The sequence below is a fragment of the Schistocerca gregaria genome, chromosome 1 (genome assembly GCF_023897955.1).
Source record: "Schistocerca gregaria isolate iqSchGreg1 chromosome 1, iqSchGreg1.2, whole genome shotgun sequence".
Classification (NCBI taxonomy): Eukaryota; Metazoa; Arthropoda; class Insecta; order Orthoptera; family Acrididae; genus Schistocerca; species Schistocerca gregaria.
The window spans coordinates 518,850,800-518,871,144 of NC_064920.1; the positions used below are offsets into that span (position 1 = coordinate 518,850,800).

At 43.2% G+C, this 20,345-nt stretch overlaps 1 protein-coding gene across 1 annotated transcript in view; it reads left to right on the forward strand.

Moving 5' to 3' along the window:
• The window catches only part of LOC126354677 (inter-alpha-trypsin inhibitor heavy chain H4-like), a 142,760-nt gene that overhangs the window by 121,930 nt on the left and 485 nt on the right, over positions 1-20,345 (forward strand). The window contains exons 14-16 of the mRNA XM_050004482.1: positions 1,422-1,484; positions 10,582-10,700; positions 11,974-12,110. Coding sequence (XP_049860439.1) covers positions 1,422-1,484; positions 10,582-10,700; positions 11,974-12,110 — 319 coding nt within the window. The remainder of the gene's footprint in view (positions 1-1,421; positions 1,485-10,581; positions 10,701-11,973; positions 12,111-20,345) is intronic.

Here is a 20,345-nt window from a genome sequence, read left to right on the forward strand (position 1 = left end):
TGACATTCCATGCTCCGATCCGTAGAACGCCAATTTTCTTCCTCCTGATAACGACATCCTCTTGAGTAGTCCCCGCCCGGAGTTCCGAATGGGGGACTATTTTACCTCCAGAATATTTTACCCAAGAGGACGCCATCATCATTTAATCATACAGTAAAGCAGCATGCCCTCGGGAAAAATTACGGCCGTAGTTTCCTCTTGCTTTCAGCCGTTCGCAGTACGAGCACAGCAAAGCCGTTTTGGTTATTGTTACAAAGCCAGATCAGTCAATTATCCAGACTGTTGCCCTTGCAACTACTGAAAAGGCTGCTGCCCCTCTTCAGGAACCACACGTTTGTCTGGCCTCTCAACAGATACCCCTCCGTTGTGGTTGCACCTACGGTACGGCTATCTGTATCGCTGAGGCACGCAAGCCTCCTCACCAACGGCAAGGTCCATGGTTCATAGGGGGAACGGCAAGTTATCATGAAAATTAAATGCTTGTAGTTAGTGTGTGCAGCCCTGTTGAAAGAAAAAAGAAATTCTTCTCAGTATTCGATGAAATAAGCAAAGCCCGAAGTGCCAGCTGATGGAAGGCGGCAGTTTACATTGGAAAACATGGATGTGTACTTCTGAAGTTGGGGATGTACAGTGAATTATGAAAGAGAGTATTATTTGTATGCTAATAATGATGTCAGAAACTTGGTATTTTTCACCCTTAAGTGTCTTCAGTCAATGTGAACGGTCAGATTTACTTAAATTCGGTATGAATTTGATAGTCGTTGAAGATTCACCTAATAAAAGTTACGTTATGCTGAAGGCGTTACAAAATATAAGACCTGTTAACGTGAATAACAGATGTAGTTGTTGTTATGGTATTCAATGGTTTGTTGCAGCTTTAAGCGCTACTCTGTCGCGTATAAAGAGAATAGACAAGAAAGGAACACTTGGAAAACACCGACAAGAAGAAGCAATAAGAAGGAGAGGATGACAGGATATGCTTGAAGACATCAGAGAATAGCTTCCATGGTACCAGAGGGAAATGTAGAGGGTAAAATATACAGGGGAATACTTTTATTGTGGTATTTCGAAGAAATAATTGAGGACGTCGGATGTAAGAGCTAATCTGAGATGAAGAACTTGACGCAGGGGAGCATTTGGTGGCGGGTCACATCAAACCAGTCAGAAGACTGAAAATATCGCTGATGACTTCTTCTGGGACGTTTAGCTAAAACCCTACGGTTAACTAAAACACTAAGGTTCTATCACGTTTGTAAACTGACCACTGTGTTTAATGTACTGCTAGGTTATTCACTTGCCTGCCGAAATTACATCGTGTGGAAAAGGTATGATGATTCTACTGCCTGATTCAATGTTCAGATTTTAGTAAATGCACAGTTGTACCTTAAAAGTTGACATAATTTTTGCTGTGTGTGTTACAGTGTCTTCTTTGAGGAGCGTCTCACATAATTCCGGACCTTCGCATCATCAGCAGATTCCTCAAAGTAAGTTGCACATGTGTTTATTTTAATTAACTTAAATCGAGTGTAACTCCACAAAAAGCAGGTATCAGGTGATTTGGGAAACTGTACGTCACTAGACTCCACACATTAAACTAAATGAAGAAGACCGCATATTTTTTTGTACAGGAAGATGAGGGCATTACAGAGCGAGGTAAAGACCTATTACAACCAATTTGGCATTCAATAACGTCAAAAACTGTAACTGTAAGTGTTTTCAAGACACGTTTAAAAATGGCAAAACCTGAAAAACTCCTGCACAAGAACAAAACAGCTTTGCATCAAAGTGGCATGATCTTTGTGAAGCGATTCTTCAAGAGCGCTACTGGCAACCGATTCCACTGATTAGGTCGGTTGATGGGCTGCCTTTTCTTTTTTCTGTTCCATTCATCCTTCCTGTTGTATTCGTGGTGACAAGTTTCGGTTGTGATAACCATCATCTGATCATAACTAATTTAATCAGACCAGATGAGGAGCCTGTGTTCGTAGCCGGTCTATTTGTTTATTTATTTGCTACTTTCTTTCTTTTTGTCATCTAGAGACTAGAACAGACCAAATGTTCCACACGAATATAGCACATAAAATTTTAGCATAATTTCAAAAGAGGTTGGTATAACTAAGCATTACGGTGGTTAAGGGGAAAAAATCTGCGTAAATTTTCTACGTAAAAATTAAAAAAAATTAATCATTTTTAGAACATGAAAAAGTTTACATAGTAGCATTTGGCCATCTGGCGCACACACATATGTTCATCCGGAATAAAAAATGCATATGCTTCTGGTCTACTACACACAGCTATCCGGTGATGCTTTGAGGCACAACTCAAGATTCCCAGCTGCTATGCCCCTGTGCCGCTCAAGGTGAGGAGATTGGGAGATGGATGTCAGCGTCTCAGGAAATCCTTCCTGGTCCGCCCGAGGCTCATCTCCTCACAGCCTCCGGAAGGTTTTTGTAGGTGGCTGTTCTACTACAGAGCTCCCCGTTGTCATGAAGTATGGCGTCTTCTTCCTTGTCTCTCAGCCATGTTGGCATGCGGTTCATAAGACGGTATTTTAGCAGTCAGCGAGCTTTGCTTATGCCACACTTCCTCATTGCTTACTGCATTAGAAACTATCCATAGTCTAGGAGTTAGCTATCCACCGTAACAAAAAATAAAAAAGTATAAAAAACTGAGTGAATGGATCAACGATGAACTTGAACGGGTATCATGGGACGTCCGCCCCGAAGAAATGCAAGGAACAGTGACGAAAGAAATGAAATAAAAAAGGCCCTCGTCACACGACATTTCATTTAATTTCATTCACAATATATATATATATGACCTTGTGGATAACATCGGAAGTTCACTGAGGCTTTTTGCGCATAACGCTGTAGTATACCTAGAGGTTGTAACAATGGAAAATTGTACTGAAATGCAGGAGGATCTGCAACGAACTGAGGCATGATGTAGGGAATGGCAATTGAATCGCAATGTAGACAAGTGCAATGTGCTGAGAGGACAAGGAAAGAAAGATCCTTTATCATTTAGGTGCAATATATCAGGTCAGCAACTGGAATTCCATAAATTATCTAGGAGTAGGCATTAGGAGTGATTTAAAATGGAATGACCATATAAAATTAATTGTCGGTAAAGCAGATGCCAGACTGAGATTCATTGGAAGAATCCTAAGGAAATGCAGTCCGGAAACAAAGGAAGTAGGTTACAGTACACTTGTTCGCCCACTGCTTGAATAGTGCTCACCAGTGTGGGATCCGAACCAGATAGGGTTGATAGAATAGATAGAAAAGATCCAACGGAGATAAGGGCGCTTCGTTACAGGATCATTTAGTAATCGTGAAAGCGTTACTCCCTCCTACGTATATCTCGCGATGAAACCATGAGAATAAAATCAAAGAGATTAGAGCCCACACAGAGGCTTGCCGACAATCTTTCTTTCCACGAACAGTAAGAGACTGGAAATAGAAGGGAGAAACGATAGAGGTACTCGAGGTGTCCCCCATCACACACCGTTAGGTGGCGTGCGGAGTATGGATGTAGATATAGATGTAGATCTATATGCGCATGAAACTTTTGCTTTTTACCTACATACTCCTTTCACAAGATGATAATTAATTTTGATTCTCAGGTTTCTCGTTCTTGATAATGTTTCTTTTAGTAACATAGAAATTATTTCTTGTGCTGCTATGGTTAGTCTGTTTTCTAAGCACCAGCTATTCAGTCTTTAAAGAACTAACCTGCTGTTTTCCTCTAATTTACCTCTTGTACTGGCATATACCATAGGCTGTAGGCATGCCAACAGCCCAGAACTCTGGACCGCAAACGGAGCCCTGTGGTCTTCTGGTGATGATTTTCACATTTTTTCCCGGAACACTGTAACTGCTCATGCCTGTTTCGTAGACTTTGATAGATGATAATTAATTTTGATTCTCAGGTTTCTCGTTCTTGATAATGTTTCTTTTAGTAACATAGAAATTCTTTCTTGTGCTGCTATGGTTAGTCTGTTTTCTAAGCACCAGCTATTCAGTCTTTAAAGAACTACCCTGCTGTTTTCCTCTAATTTACCTCTTGTACTGGCATATACCATAGGCTGTAGGCATGCCAACAGCCCAGAACTCTGGACCGCAAACGGAGCCCTGTGGTCTTCTGGTGATGATTTCCACATTTTTTCCCGGAACACTGTAACTGCTCATGCCTGTTTCGTAGACTTTGATAGAGACACCCAGGACAGGCCTTCTGTTTCAGTCTTTTGAACACCACAGGCTACCATACATCATCAAACGCCCTAGCTACATACTACGCCTATAACATAGTTGATGTCTGAGGTGTTTATAATGTTCAGTGAATCATTTATCGCATCCTTGTTGAACTTTCCTTTACTGACACGTACTGCAGGGGACTCCCGCCTACTTACTACCTGTCTGTGGTCCCTCAGGCGGCGGCACAGAAGCTTTTCCTGTACTTAGGGCAGAACATTTACCAACAAATCTGCGTGTAAGATTTCGGTTCCTTTCCATTTCTGCCTTCCTCTTTTTTTAGTTTAATGATATTAGAGATTTTTATAGATTCTGGGAACCTTCCTGACAAAAGACATTTGTTTAATAACGCTGTTACATATATGATGCAACACTTCTTCAGTAACTCTATCACGCTCTGGTGCTTTCATCTTGTTTAACTGCGTTATTTTCAGCTTCGCTACCTCCTGTGTAAATGGAATCACAACACTATTACTCACAAGCTGCTCTAGTAATTCAAACCGAGGTTGCTGGTGGTACGCTGTAACGTCCATCGTCGTATCGGCTGGCAGCAAAGCTCTGAGTAAGCACTGCGCTGATGCTTCCCAGTCCGTCGTCATCGTTCCATCGGTACGTCTCACGTTTGATAATACAGTGGAAGATTCAACTTGTTTGTTTCAAGTTTATGTGAAAGACTCCAAGTATCTGCTACCATTTGGTCCTTGAAGTCAGTTTCCAAATATGACCGTCACCAAGTGCTACTTTGTGTGCGTGGTTGACGTGATCTGTTATCTTACACTTAATCCTATACGGCACAACTCCTTTTCTGATAAAGACTTCTGTAATTCCAAAATTTCCAGGTGTTTGGTGTTATTTGCCATGCACTAAAAACACAGTTTTTCTCTTCTTTGCCATGTGGCATTTAATCCTCCCTTGTACTGCGTGGTTATTCATGCATTAAATGATGAATTTCTGAGTGACTTTACTCAAGATGGTCTGTGTCACCTTATTGTTGGTTCACCATCACAAAAATCGCCGAGACTCAACGGTATTCCTATGGAATGGTATGTACATTTCCGGCCTGCGGAGTTTTCATCAAGTTGTCATTCCATGGCCAACGGTGGTTGTTCGCTGCAAATCGTTAGGGATTGCCGTGGATCGCTACCCGCTGAAAATGGCTGCACCCAATGAGTGAAAGGTGACGAATCGAATTAAAGGGGCAATTCGTGGACACGAACCTCGCTTCCTTAGCTTCCTTAACAGAGAACGGATCTTAGATTCTTATATTTCCTGTAACGTATATTACGTTGCACAAAAGTTGACGCTTCTCACTATGATAGCACGCAAACTGATGCAATTATTCGGTGGTATCCTATGGAAAAGTCATATTTTTTACTCCAGTGTGAAGTGGTAGCGAGGCCCCTTTTCATTGGAGGATTGGAGCTTCCCGTTATCAAAGTAAAGGCTTCAACATTATTTACACAGCGTAACGTCTTAATATACACTCAAGTTACTCATTCCATTACATATCGCTTATTTAAGTGTCTGCGACCGGCCAGTCTGACTTCCCCTGCATGTGTTGGCCGGATCCGCTCTAAATTGCGACACATACGTGAATTTCATAATATACTAGTTTTCTGGGAGCCCACATTTTGTAACTGACACACCTTACCACCAAATCTTTGCTTCCCTATTGGAGTACAATCAATCCTCTACCCTGCTGAAATTGCCGCGCCATTAATATTCGGAAAACAGTGTGATTTCACATTCGTATTCCTATCCTCCCGTGATATGGGGTCATTCATAATCTGAGTGTAGAGCGAACGCCTCAGTCGCGTTGCTCCTCGTCCGAATAGTCTTTGCGACACGCAACCTGACGCATTACCACACAGGACGAGTGCACGGGCACTGCATCCGTCGACTGGCCTCCTTAGCAAATCAGCTCAAACTGCTTTCTCGGTTGAACTTCTTCTGTGTTCGGACTTTTATTTTTTCCCTCGGACGAAAACTTATTCTCTCGTATGGCTCCTCAGCCACTACGCCCAACACGTGGTAGGGTGTCAGAAGGATCCCGAAAGCCGTGTTTTTCGCCAGTGTCAGAGGCTTCCACGTTGTCGTGCTTAATTTGCGAGTATGTTGCACTTTATCTTTACTCGTCAAGGTATACGATAGTTCTGTTTTCTTTATCCCCTTGTTACGGAGCCTTCCCTCATTGCGTTCTTCCTAGACGAAAAGAATTGTTTCCTTCTGAATTTATCAAGTTTTATTTTCTAAAACTGGAAATAAAGGCCAGTCCTATGTGAGGCCCTATGTGAGGCGGAGGGATGGCATCGTGGCCAGGACTCCGGATTCGATCCCTGCCCACATTGTCTTCACCCAGTCTGAAGCTAAATGTGTCTGTTTTCTCCTGCCAGTACAAGCGGGAAATCAGGGTTCGAGTCCCGCTCTGGCACAAATTTTCATATATCGCATTAGATAGTACATCTATACTTATTATAGTTAATTTGGACTTCAAGAATAAATTTCTTTTCACACCAGTTGTTTGCACGTCTACTTGTCGTAAGTTTTCTCTTTCCCCTCCGTATGTTGACCACTGGACAGCTTTCTGACTTGTTCTTATTCGTCAAGTACCGTTTGAAAACGGTATAATAGATTAAAATTCGCTAATAGTGAAAAGTAAACAATAATTACAGAGGATGGTGCGAGTTTCATCATTTAATACATTTTGTGCGACTGTGATACCTGCCCGACGGACTCAAACAGGTAAAACACTCGCCTTTTTTACGCATAGGACTTCACCAAACACTTAGTTCTTGTATTTCAAACCAATTACGAAGCTGGAAGGTAGCCCTCGTTGAGACAATGTAACTTTTGTTCGTGCATCAACTTGAGGTGTTTTACTCTAGATAGTTTTCCGTTGTGATACACTCAGGTAGTGGCTTAGTGGTCAGTATGCCACAGTTACAAGCAGGATATAATTTTGAATCGGACACTGCTGCGAATTCCTGCTGGTGGAAAAAAAAAATGCGAATCCTTTGAGCTACGGAATGAAAAATGTTCAACAGCGCTTGAGTGTGAAGTAGCTACTCCACTACGGATGGCCGTCTTTAACGGCTAGGATATCGGTGTGATGACCACGTGCCTCTCATGTCCAACACTACCCTCTAATGACGCGTTCGTCTTCGGCCCTCTTAGATAAAACTTACAAGCCATTATTGGATACATGAGGTAGTAGGAAGTAGTAATAATCTTTAAATGGCGTGTCGCTTTCGTCCTCCTCGGTAGCTGCGCGTTCAGTGCCGCCGATTGCTAACTGAAGGGACTCAGTTTCGATTTAGGCCGCCTCGAAGATTTCTTTCTGCTATGGGACTGAATGTTGTATTTTCCTTACATTCGTATCATCGTAACTGACATTCCATTTGTGAAATGGCCAATAAAACTATAGTTTCGAATTTACATTCTTTGATGTATGGCATGTTTACGTAAATGTCACATTACAAATAGTGTTTGTGTTCATTTGAGAAAACTTGTCAAGATCTGGAAGGCTTGAATTTTACTTTTATTTTTTATACTGATGTGTTTTAGGTAAATAATATGATTGTTTCAGTCTGAATTTATTTTAAGTGCTGATATATGTCACAGTAATAGCTCGACAGTTAAATGTCTTTTGTTTTGTGTACTAACATGTTTTGTATGATTAACGCATTTCTGATCGTTGAGTTTTTCTCGACGTGATTGGTTAAAGGTAGGGATTTGGTTTTCTGATAGAGATGACGATATTATTTATGCACACGTTCGATGATTAACCTCTTATGAACTGCTTCTCCTCTAAATGACAGCTCCAAATAGCCGTGAAAGGATTTAGTACTAACAAAATTACAGACACAACAGACGTCAGCTAATTCATCGTAAAAGACGGAGAACGCAGCTGTCGGAGCCCCTTTTTCGTTCCGTTTCATTCTCTGTCACTAAATGTAAAACACTCTGATTTATGATGTTTTTTAGAGTTAGGATCTGTTCAGCTAGATGCCAAGCGAGATGGCAGTGGGTCTATCCGGTGTCCCAATTGGGGGATATTTGGGACGAGCTTTTTATTCCTGGTATTTGTCTTCAGTCAGAACTGTACAATGAAATTTATTTTTGATTCTGGGACAATATGGCCCTGACAAAAAAAGAAAGCTTTGTGTGTGTGTGTAAATGTTTATGTGTATATTAAGGACGAAGACTTGTTCGAAATGTGTACCAACTGTATCTACGTCGCTGACGTCTGCAAGCAATGGGATTGAAGACGAATGCGCGGCCGGAGATCTGCGGGATCAAGCAAGTTCGCCTCCTGGCTGCTGTGCTCTGTGCTTGACGCCGCTCCAGGCTCACGTGACTTTCCAGGAACGCCGCCTCTGAACTTGTCCCTAGAGCCTGAGGTGCTACTGCGGCTCCACAGCCGATCTCTTACGAAAAGAGCCGAAGCGGCACCAAGCAAGTAGCAAGCGGAAAACGCGCGATGTTTAGCAGGTAGCTGCCTGACGCCTATTGGTCTATCGAGTATCTATCGAGAGAGTAGTTTACGCCGTCGTCGTGTGAATTTTTTGAGGAGTTGTGAATGAGATGATTTTCTCCTTCTTGTGATGACAGTAGCATCTTAAATGTGAAGTATCAAGAAAAGAAATACACGTATTCAGAATGTGGAAGAAGTTATGATTGTAACAAGAATCTGAGGGAACACATGTCACAGTCACATCCAGTTCCGCAATTAAAAGTGGAAAAGTTGTATAGTTTGTGTGCCAAACAGTTCAATAACTAGCGCAATTGAATGCGCCACTAAAGAAACAAACTTGCATAGGAAAACAATCCTACGAAAATGAAATGTCCATTGTGCAATATTTCACTCCTTTCGAATAAAATGTATTAAGAATCATGCTGTGCCGATCGCATCAGGAGAGAATTTGCTTATTTCCAGGAATTCGGTGACTGGAAGAAGCAGGCTGAGAGATGCCCTTTGTCAATTTACGTCAGAAAGTACGAGTCGAATCGTGATTCAGTCAATGTCATAGCATTTCTTCATATTTTATCGTTCAGGGAAATATTCATTGAAAAGTGTAGTCGAATACGTTCTGAGGTCATGAGCCAATGACAATTTATAAACAAAAGTAATCGTAATTAAGGCCAGCGATAACAGCAACAAACGTCATTCACTCTTTCAAATGGTTCAAAAGTCTCTGAGCACTATGGGACTTAACATCTGCAGTCATCAGTCCCCTAGAACGTACAACTACTTAAACATAACAAACCTAAGGACAACACACACATCCATGCCAGAGGCAGGATTCGAACCTGCGACCGTAGCAATGACGCGATTCCGGACTGAAGCGCCCAGAACGGCTCGGCCAACGGGGCCGGCCATTCACTCCTTAGAAAGTAGAACTTTGTCCTCATCATTGTGAGCAATGCTCAATGTGTAATTCTGAAGGGTACGGCAGAGACAGCATTTGCATCGATAGGACACATGGAACTAATGGTTATGGTTTTGAGGTAATTATACTTCCTACGTTCGGTTACATGAGACAGGGTTTTCCTTGCGCTTTTGTTAAGGAGGTCTGATCAACAGCTGTTATCATTTTTTTCAACGAAATGAATAGTAAAGTGGGAAAAATGCATTGTCATGTGTTTATGTCAGATTAAGCTCGGTTGTTTCATGATGTTTGGCTTTCACTGATGGAAGAATTTGTGGGAAAAGTAGCACACTGACTATGCATGGAGGGAAGCTATATGTGCTAAAATTAAATCGAAGGAAACGCAAACTCAAACTTAAAAGCTTATGAGGAGTGTGAAGCAAGAAGAATTGAAGTGACTGATTTAAGATCCTATTAGAGCTCAATTTAGACTGTATCCCCAAGAGCATTATTTTAAAAGCGTCAGGTGGTGGACATACTGTTATAGAGCCAACAGCAGTATCAACACAAACATGCATATTGAAGTAATGTACCAAGCAATAAATGCACATATTTGCCTGCAAAAAGTGTGAAATGTCTAAACAAGTCAATTCATGCATTAGTGAGCAACGACATTACAGGGTCATTATTCTGATAAACGGAAAACTCAAAATCAAATTCCAGGATATTCATACAAATGACCACTTAAGTGCAGAGATGGTTCATGAACACATGGTTGAAAAGGGTGGCTTTCGAGGTGGAGGCCTCTTCCTAATTAGATTGCCCCCTTCTGTGTACCGAAGGAACAAACATAACCTACAGTTCGGGCTACCTTAGGATCTCCAATGGTCTAAAACACCGGCCAGTACATGCTGTAGTCGACGACAAACAGTTAATCATTAAGATAATTACTGTTACAGAACCTCAGAAGAGGCTGAATATCTCTGACATCGCCTGGATCGACAGCCTCAAAAACGTCTCACACGTCACGCTGGAGGTGAATGGAACTGCGCAGTCCTATAAACTGGCTGTCAACCAGGTAAGGTGCTACTAGTTTCATTACTATCCAGGTCTTTTAGATAATTTGGACAGAAAATGTTTTACAAAAACTTAAATGCAGGGTCTGGTGAAAAAGCCGAGAGGTGTACTATAATGAGGATACTGTGCCTTGGTTGAAGCGTATTCTCTGGGCAATTCAGTCACGAGGCGCTATTCCGAGGGTGCGAGGGGTATGTTATCGAGTGCCGAGTTTTCAAGCTGTCAAAAATTTCAAATTATTTTTGGCAAAACAAAACACAGTTGTTGATAGTTTCGTCTCAGTAATACTAAGCTGTTAAACGGAGGCACAATGAGAACACAGACCTGGTAAACAATGTAGAACAGTTTTATTGAGAAGTACGAGTACATACACCACAACACTCCTCTCTTGGAGAAAACTTTATCATTACAATAGTTTTAAGTTCAGTGTTAGCACTGAATGTACAAAAATCAAAAGTTAGGCTGAAGACCATAATGACGAAACAGTAAAGTTAATATTGACTTGGAAGTACAACAAAACAATGTAGTGAAGTTCCACAGCCTGTCATTCCCGATGCAGACGCCATGTCCTGGTGATGTGAAGGCGGACGCTGGCACCCTTGGTCGGCAGTGGCTGGTGCAGCGTCGTATGTAGTGAAGGTTCGAATCAAGACTCTGAAGTACTGTGGGCACATGCAGTGTCTGCCCCAGAGCTCACCGGAAGCCGCCTTGAAGCGAGTTTATGCCACTCCAAATACCCAGGCCACGTGGAAATACTAGAGGAACTATTCGTAATCACGTGACAAACAGGTCTGCAGGTCCAGCAATCTCTGGTGGCACTTGTACCGCCTCCTACTGGCCTAGACAGCATGCTAGATTGAAGGTCTTTCGTCTGCTGATGTAACCCCTTCAAGATTAGGCTGTTGGTACATCAATGCCTTGAGAAGGGTGGCCAGTCTGCCAGGCGTATGGCTCATACACAGTATTAAGTAAAATATTTTGCTTCAGGAAATACTACGAAAACCCACTGATAAAATTACGAGCGAAACATCACAGTTAAGGAGTGGGTCTCAGTGACATATGAACTGCCCGAATTGAATTTTTTTTATAAAATTAAGTATATGTAGCATCTAGGAGGAAATAGTCTGTAAAAATCAATAATTTCTTGTCTAGTGAAATATACACCTGTTTGTTCGGGGAAGATACCGAAAATACCAGAGAGTTGTTATGTTGCCTGCAATGTGTCCTGTGTTATATCCACCACGAAGCTGAGGGACGTTTTCTCTTCTTCCCAGACAGAGTTGCAGCTGCGTAAGTGCACAACCCCTGTAGCAGGTCCCGGACAGTGCCGCCACCTGGCCAACTGCGTGCTGTCCAACTTCACTCGGAGCCTCGATGACTTTCTGCCCTACTTCTGCGTGGTCGATGACAGGTCAGTATCTCCTCCTAACAATGTTTATGGAGGTAAGAAAAAGAGAGCGACGAATCAAGAATAACTGCACCGCCAAAGCTATTCCCCATCTTTCTTTGCTCTGGGCACTGATACGCATTTCATTGTGCTGACTTTTTTTTGTAGTTCAGCTAGACGTCTGCAATATGTTAATGAACTCGGTGTGCACACAGATTGTAATACAAGCTCTGGCGCTATCAGCGGTCCGATCGGCAGGTAAACATCAAGACAACAGTAGTTCTGACAGCATGACGACCAGTCCTATATTGCACTCTATCACATGTTTAAAACGCATATGGCAACCCGGTAAATGTCAACCTGATATTCAGTGTTCTGCATGCTCTCACCTGTTTTACTCGCCTATACTTATACAGCCCTTCTAGCTGGATAGAAGAAGAACTTTGCCTATTGAAAGGAATGCGCAGTGTATCCACACTGAACAAACTTAAAGATTAACAAACCAGAGGCGAAAGTAGTGAAAATCAGTAGGAAGGAGAAGCAATGAAGTAGATTAGTTCAGGCAGAAAGATTTCTTCAACAAAAGAACTCTTGTGGTATGAGACATTTATGTATAAGTGAGGACCGTATTCCTAAACGTCGATATCTCGAACATAGCACCACATGCAACTGAAACGTGGGACCTGAGAAACACGGAGAAGAAACTAGGATCATTTGAAAGTGATGGTATCTAAGAATGTCAAAATTTAAGTGGACAAATGAAACAGAAAAAGAAGAAGCACTAAGGAGAATATGTGAGGTGTTCTGCTTCACACAGTCACGCCGTTTAAATACTGCGGAGTAACGTTGCAAAGCGATATGAAATGGAACGAGCATGTGAGGATTGTGGTATGGAGAATTTTGGGAAAGTTTTGTTCATCTCTAAAGGAGACCACATAAAGGTCTGCTGGCGCAGACATACATTTCGCGTACGGACCTCCAAGAGAAATTAGGGCCCGGTCAGCAGTGGTACAGGGTACACACCGCACACATCGTACTGTGGCTTGCGGAGTATGGATGTAGATCAAATGTAGAAAGAAGGCTATGAAAGACCCTTACTGGGAGGAAGAATATTATAGTGTGACATCTGTCATGGCTTCCAGGAATAGTGGGTGCGGCGATGGAAGCTGCTGTAGGGGCGGAAAATTGTAGGGGCGGACGAAGACTAGATGACAGAGGAGGTTGAGTGAAGTACACTACTGGTCATTAACATTGCTACTCCTAGAAAAAATTCAGATGATAAACGGGTATTCAGTGGACAAATATACTATACTAGGTCTGACATGTGATTACATTTTCACGCAGTTTGGGTGCATAGATCCTGCGAAATCAGTACCCAGAACAACCACCTCTGGCCGTAATAACGGCCTTAATAGGCCTGGGCATTGAGTCAAATAGATCTTGGATGGCGTGTGCAGGTACAGTTTCCTATGCAGCTTCAACACGATACCACAGCTCATCAAGAGTAGTCAGTGGCATATTGTGACGAGCCAGTTGCTTGGCCACCATTGACCAGACGTTTTCAATTGGTGAGAGATCTGGAGAATGTGCTGGCTAGGGCAGCAGTAGAACATTTTCTGTATCCAGAAAGGCCCGTACAGGACCTGCAACATGCGGTCGTGTTCAAAGTGCCGTCAATGCGAACAAGAGGTGTCTGAGACGTGTACCCAATGGCATGCCGTACCATCACACCGGGTGATACGCCGGTATGGCAACGACGAATACACGCTTCCAATGTGCCTTCACCTTGATGTCGCCAAACAGGGATGCGACCATCATGATGCTGTAAACAGAACCTGGATTCATTCGAAAAAATGACGTTTTGCCATTCTTGCACCCAGGTTCATCGTTGAGTACACCATCGCAGGCGCTCCTGTCTGTGATGCAGCGTCAAGGGTAACCGCAGCCAGGGTCTCCGAGCTGATACTCCAGGCTGCTGCAAACGTCGTCGAACTGTTCGTGCAGATGGTTGTTGTTTTGCAAAGGACGCCATCTGTTGACTCAGGGGTCGAGACGTGGCTGCACAATCCGTTACAGCCATTCGGAGAAGATGCCTGTCATCTCGACTGCTAGTGATACGAGGCCGTTTGGATCCAGCACGGCGTTCCCTATTACCCTCCTGAACCTACCGATTCCATATTCTGCTAACAGTCATTGGATCTCGACCAACGCGAGCAGCAATGTCGCGATACGATAAACCGCAATCGCGTTAGGCTACAATCCGATCTTTATCAAAGTCGGAAATGTGATGGTACGCATTTCTCCTCCTTACACGAGGCATCACAACAACGTTTGACCAGGCAACGCCGGTCAATTGCTGTTTGTGTATGAGAAATCGGTTGGAAACTTTCCTCATGACGGTATGTTGTAGGTGTCGCCACAGGCGCCAACCTTGTGTGAATACTCTGAAAAGCCAATCATTTGCATATCACAGCATCTTCTTCCTGTCTGTTAAATTTCGCGTCTGTAGCACGTCTTCTTCGTGGTGTAGCAATTTTAATGGCCAGTAGTGGAGTTACGTAGAAGTGAGAAGATTAACACGAAGACGTGTTTAATTTCAGGAGGGACAAAGGTACTGCACGAGAAGTGCTGATTTTACGCTTAGTGATGGAAGACAGGTGGAGAAATAATCAGGGTATCTTCCTAACATTTGTAGACGTTGAGAATAGAAAGATTTCGTCAATTCAAATTGAAACAGGATGTTCGAAATTCAGAGCATAGTGAAGTGGCAGTACAGGGACGAGCCATTGTTCCTGGGAGCAAAAGAAATCATGGAACCAGAAAGACAGTTCTTGTGAAGAAAGATGTACGGCGGGGCTGCTGTGAACCGCCTTTTGTGCAACTTCTAGGTGGAAGAACCGACGACGAAACGGAATAAAATTCCGGGAGGCGTATAAAATCTCTAAGGTGGCAAATACTATTGCTAAGGTTGTTTGTAGCTCTTCTAGCCAAATTGAGGAAGAGTTGAAAGAATATTAACTGCAATTCTAAGTGTAATGTTTTGGCAGAAAATGAGCGGAGGGAAAACAGATGTAAGACGGAGATAGTATTGAGTGGAATAGCGATCTGCTCAACAGAAAAGTTGGGAATGCCGTAGTAAAAAAATTAGTCTACACTGGTTAAGACAGGGCTCTTCGTGAAAATTCTCTACTGATGTGGAATTAAGGAAGGAACTCTTGAAGTATACCTCTGTGGCCTATATAAGATAAGCGTCTGCCGCATTTTGCTACTACAATGGCAGCTTATCAAGATTTAAGTGAGTTCGAACGTGGTGTTATGGTCGGCGCACGAGAGGTGGGACACAGCACCTCCGAGGTAGCGATGAAGTGGGGATTTTCCCGCACTACCATTTCACGAGTGTACCGTGAGTATCAGGAATCCGGTAAAACATCAAATCTCCGACATCGCTGAGGTCGGAAAAAGATCCTACGAGAACGGGACCAAAGACAACTGAAGAGACTCGTTCAGCGTGACAGAAGTATAACTCCTCCGCAAATTGCTGCAGATTTGAATGCCGGCCCATCAACAAGTGTCAATGTACGAACCATTCGACGAAACTTCATTGATATGGGCATACGGAGCAGAAGGCCCACTCGTGTACCCTTGATGACTACAAGATACAAAGCTTTACGTCTCGTCTGGGCCAGTCAAGACTGACGTTGGACTGTTAAAGGCTGGAAACATGTTGCCTGGGCGGCAGGGGACTGTTGAAGCTGATGAATACTCTGTGAAGGTATGGGGTGTGTGCAGCTGGAGTGATAGGGCCCCTGATGCGTCTAATTACGACTCTGACAGGTGTCATATACGTGTCACCTGTCAGAGTCGTAATTAGACGCATCAGGGGCCGTATCACTCCAGCTGCACACACGTATGTGACTGATCACGTGCATCCATTCAGGTCCATTGTGCATTCCGACGGACTTGGGCAATTCCAGCAGGACAATGCGACACCCCACACATCCAGAATTGCTACAGAGTGGCTTCAGGATCACTCTTCTGCGTTTACTCACCTCCACTGACCACCAGATTCCCCAGACATGAACATTATTGAGCATATCTGGGATGCCTTGCAACGTGTTCTTCAGAAGAGATCTCCACCCCCTCGTATACTTACGGATTTATGGACAGCGCTGCAGGATTCATGGTGTCAGTTCTCTACAGCACCTATTCAGATATTAGTCGTGTTGCGGCACTTATGTATGCTCGCAGGGCCCTACACGATATTAGACAGATGTGCCAGTTTCTTTGGCTCGTGATTCGGAATAACATAGGCTCTGCAGTATTGTATTTATCTGCCGACACTGGGCAAATAACTTTCATATGCAATGCCTCCCTTATAATGGATGTACGAGTAGAGGTTGTGGCTGACGACATATGGAGGTTTGGGTCTGACCGTGAGAAGTGTTCGGATAGCCAAATGGTAAGGCGACCGCTCGTGATAAGCGGGAGATTCGGGTTCGAATCGCAGTCCGGTACAAGTTTTCACTGTCATCATTCCATTATACAGTTGTTGGTAGTTCATATTCGCAATTGCGTATAAATGTCATGCCTTTCATCTACTAACAAGAAGTCACTAATTGCCTTACACTGCTGCATGCTTCAGGAAGAAAGTACGAGTCGACCAGTATGAAGCAATCTACAGCGTGAACGAAGGAAGCCCGTCAGCACTGATGTAGAGTCCGCGCAGAATACGATGGCCGATACACAGTGGCTAATTTTCATTCAAAGCGCCGGGCGAGTTCATTTGTTTACTTGGAAGTTCAGTGCGACCAGTGTCTGCCACCTTTCGGCCAGTCGGCGATGACAAAATCGACGCACACGCCCTGCAATCTATCTCAAACGATTTTTCAGAAACTACCCGTTAAAAGTTCCATTTTTCTTTGTCTGTCAGGTTCATGATGATGTGCCCATCATTTCGTTAATGGTCACAGTTATTGTGATACTTTTGTAGAAGTAAGGCTCTGCGCGAAATTCAGAAAGGTTGGCAATGGTAAATAGAGGTAGGTATGATGAATGTTATGTTGCATGTTGCTGCGTATGAAATTTATCAAACATATTTAATTTTTTAGACTTGCGTAGAGGTGTCTGTCAGTTACCAATGTCGAGAAAATTGATCTGACAGAGCACACTCATTTCCGATCGGGCCGCGCCAGCGATAAAGCCAGAGGAAAATGTACCCATCATTCCTCATATTTCATAGACGGTTTCAGATATTGAAATGAGGTTTTGGAGAATGATAGCATGCAAAGAAGAGAGTATTTTGCCATTCGTTGTTACACAAAATTTCATTATCCACCGTGCTATTCCACTAACTACAGAATTTTTAGATGAAAGAATATAATTTTTAAGGGCCATCAATAGCTGGTGAAACGAGGAATGTTATGGGTTTTGGAACAACATAAGTGAAGACATTACACGTTTTTTGTACTCACGATGTGCTTTTTCATAAGCTGCTCACCTTAATTTTCCTCAGGCTCGCGTCCCCGTTCGGCATAAATTTTCATTGAAGTCACACCAATCTAAAGCTGATGGGTGTCCTTATTTGCAGTTGCGAACACGCTTAATGTATTTCATAACGGCTGTAGTCTCCTCAATGCCTGATGCTTTGGACATGCATACATGTCCAAAGGAACTTTACATCGTAATCAGAATAACACAGTCACTGCAATGCCGTACTTACTTTAACTCAGTTCCTCACTTAATAAAGTTATTAAACTACTGTTTCAGAATTTTTTGCAATATTTTTGCACAACATGTTTGGCCAGAGAAGCAAATTTTAAGTGACAGAAAGAGAAATGTGAAAGGTTGTACTCAAAATTCGCCACTTATGATGCTCCTTTGAAAGTTACTAATGCTTAATATACCAGGCGAAAATAAATTGTGACAGATATTTCTGAATGGTCACCACGCAACTGTGGGCGCCGAGGGACCCCACTTAATATTTACAACAAATGGGAGCGAAGGCTTCAATTTAGATGGCTTTCCCCCTCCAGTGTTCCGCATTTCTTCTAAACGCCTGGCCGTAGCCCTCACCATTACTGTTCTACCCATGCGTGCCCTTCCATGTGCGCATTACAGGCCACGGTTTTCTACGCAGACTCTTAACAGTGGTTTCTTGATTGGTGAAATGTGTAACCCAAATATTAGACTCGTACTAACGCTGTACACACACATATACACACACCAAAACAGTTTGGCATCACCATGTTTGTAGGAGTTCCTGACTCTTTACACAAACAATATTTCAGCTTTCTAAAAACAAAAAATTGCAAGTTCTACAGTAATAATCTAGACTTTCTGAATTTGTATTCCAGAGTGGAGTGTACGACGGAATGTCTAATACCTGGTAACAAGTCCTCATGCACTCATGCATACCTGCATTCGTCGTGTCAAACTGTCCACTAGATCGTCAAGGCAGTGTTGGTTCGGACTGCCCCACTCCTCAACGGCGATACGCCGTAGAACTCTCAGATAGGTTGGTGGGTCATCTCATCCAAAGTCAGCCCATTACTGTGTATTCCAGGCATGTTCGATAGGGTTCATGTCTGGAGAACTTGCTAACCATTCTAATCCAGCGGTTTAGTTGTCATGAAGGAACACATTTACAACACATCCTCGAAAAGCGCGAGAATTGACGTCCATTAAGACGAGTTCCTCTCCTAAACGCTGCATATCATGCCTGTATTGTATAGCCGTTTCATTGCCATCAGTGACCATCCGAGGCGTACGTTGGCCTCACATAATGCCAACCCAAAACATCAGGGAACTACCACCTTGCTGCACTCGCGGGACAGTGTGACTAAGATGTTCATGCTAACCATACTGCCTCCAAAAACGATTGTCCGGTTGAAGGCTTTTGCGAGTCTCATCTTTGAATAGAACTTAATGCCATTCCATTCGGCATGTTGTTGGGTCCATCTGTACCGTGCTGCAAGGTGTCTAGGTGCCAAAGTTGGACTTCGTCATGGACGTCTGGGGTGATGTTGCACGTCATGCAGTCTATTTCGTACAGTTTGAGCAGAAACACGACGTCCTGTGGTTGCACGAAAATCATTACTCAGCATGGAATTTCTCTGAGGGTTCCTCCAAACTGAAATCCGTATAAGTAGCGGTCATCAGCTGCAGTAGTAGCCTTTGGGCGGCCTGAGCCAGGTAAGTCATCGACGATACCTGTATCTCTGTACCTTCTCCATGTCCGAACGACGTCGCTTTGGTTCACTCTGGTACGTCTGGAAACTTCCTTTGATGAGAGCCCTTTCTAATAACGATCAAACTTCGGAATTGACCTCCCAGGCGTGGACAAACTACAAACGACACAACTAGTGTACTTCCTTCCTGGTGTTATGACTGGAATCGATCGCCTGCAGCCGGACGGTGTGGTCGTGCGGTTCTAAGGCGCTTGAGTCTGGAACCACGTGACCGCTACGGTCGCAGGTTCGAATCCTGCCTCGGGCATGGATGTGTGTGATGTCCTTAGGTTAGGTTTAAGTAGTTATAAGTTCTAGGGGACTGATGACCACAGATGTTAAGTCCCATAGTGCTCAGAGCCATTTGAACCATTTCTTTGATCGCCTGCATTTCCCATTTCGTCGCACGCAGTGCGAATGCATGGTCGTTTCTATCTTTGTGCGGGTTCAGTGGCATCTATTAACAATCTGATGGACTGTGTTATTGATGCAATATACACATTCAACGTCAGTGTTCAGGAGAGCTTGGAACTGAGTTGATGCAACACTTTCCTGATGTGCGTATAATAGAAACGTAACAGAGAAAAATACGGCGGATATCTACATCAGAATTTTCATGTGTAATCCAAAAGACAGCATGTGTTGTATGACGGTGGTTACTTAGTCTGTTTGCATCACTGCATGCACTTCCATTTCCATTCGCATGTGGTCAACGCAAAGGACAATGTCACATATGCCTCAGAATTTCTGTAACGATACTATCAAGGCAAATATGTAAAATTCAACTTAGTTAAGTAATATGAATGAATGGTATGAAGTGTCGACTTTCTCACATCCGAAAGTCTGTAGAGACTTGCATTGGAGCTATTTTACTTAGCTCTCGGTATATCTTACGTGTAACCTTACTTGATAAGTGTCTCATTAGAATATAATTGACCTCTTTCGTGGGTAAATTGAATTTCCCCGGCATTCCTTAGTTGACTGGTTTGTGCCATGCCGACAACTAAATTTCTGCGTTCGTAGCATACACAGG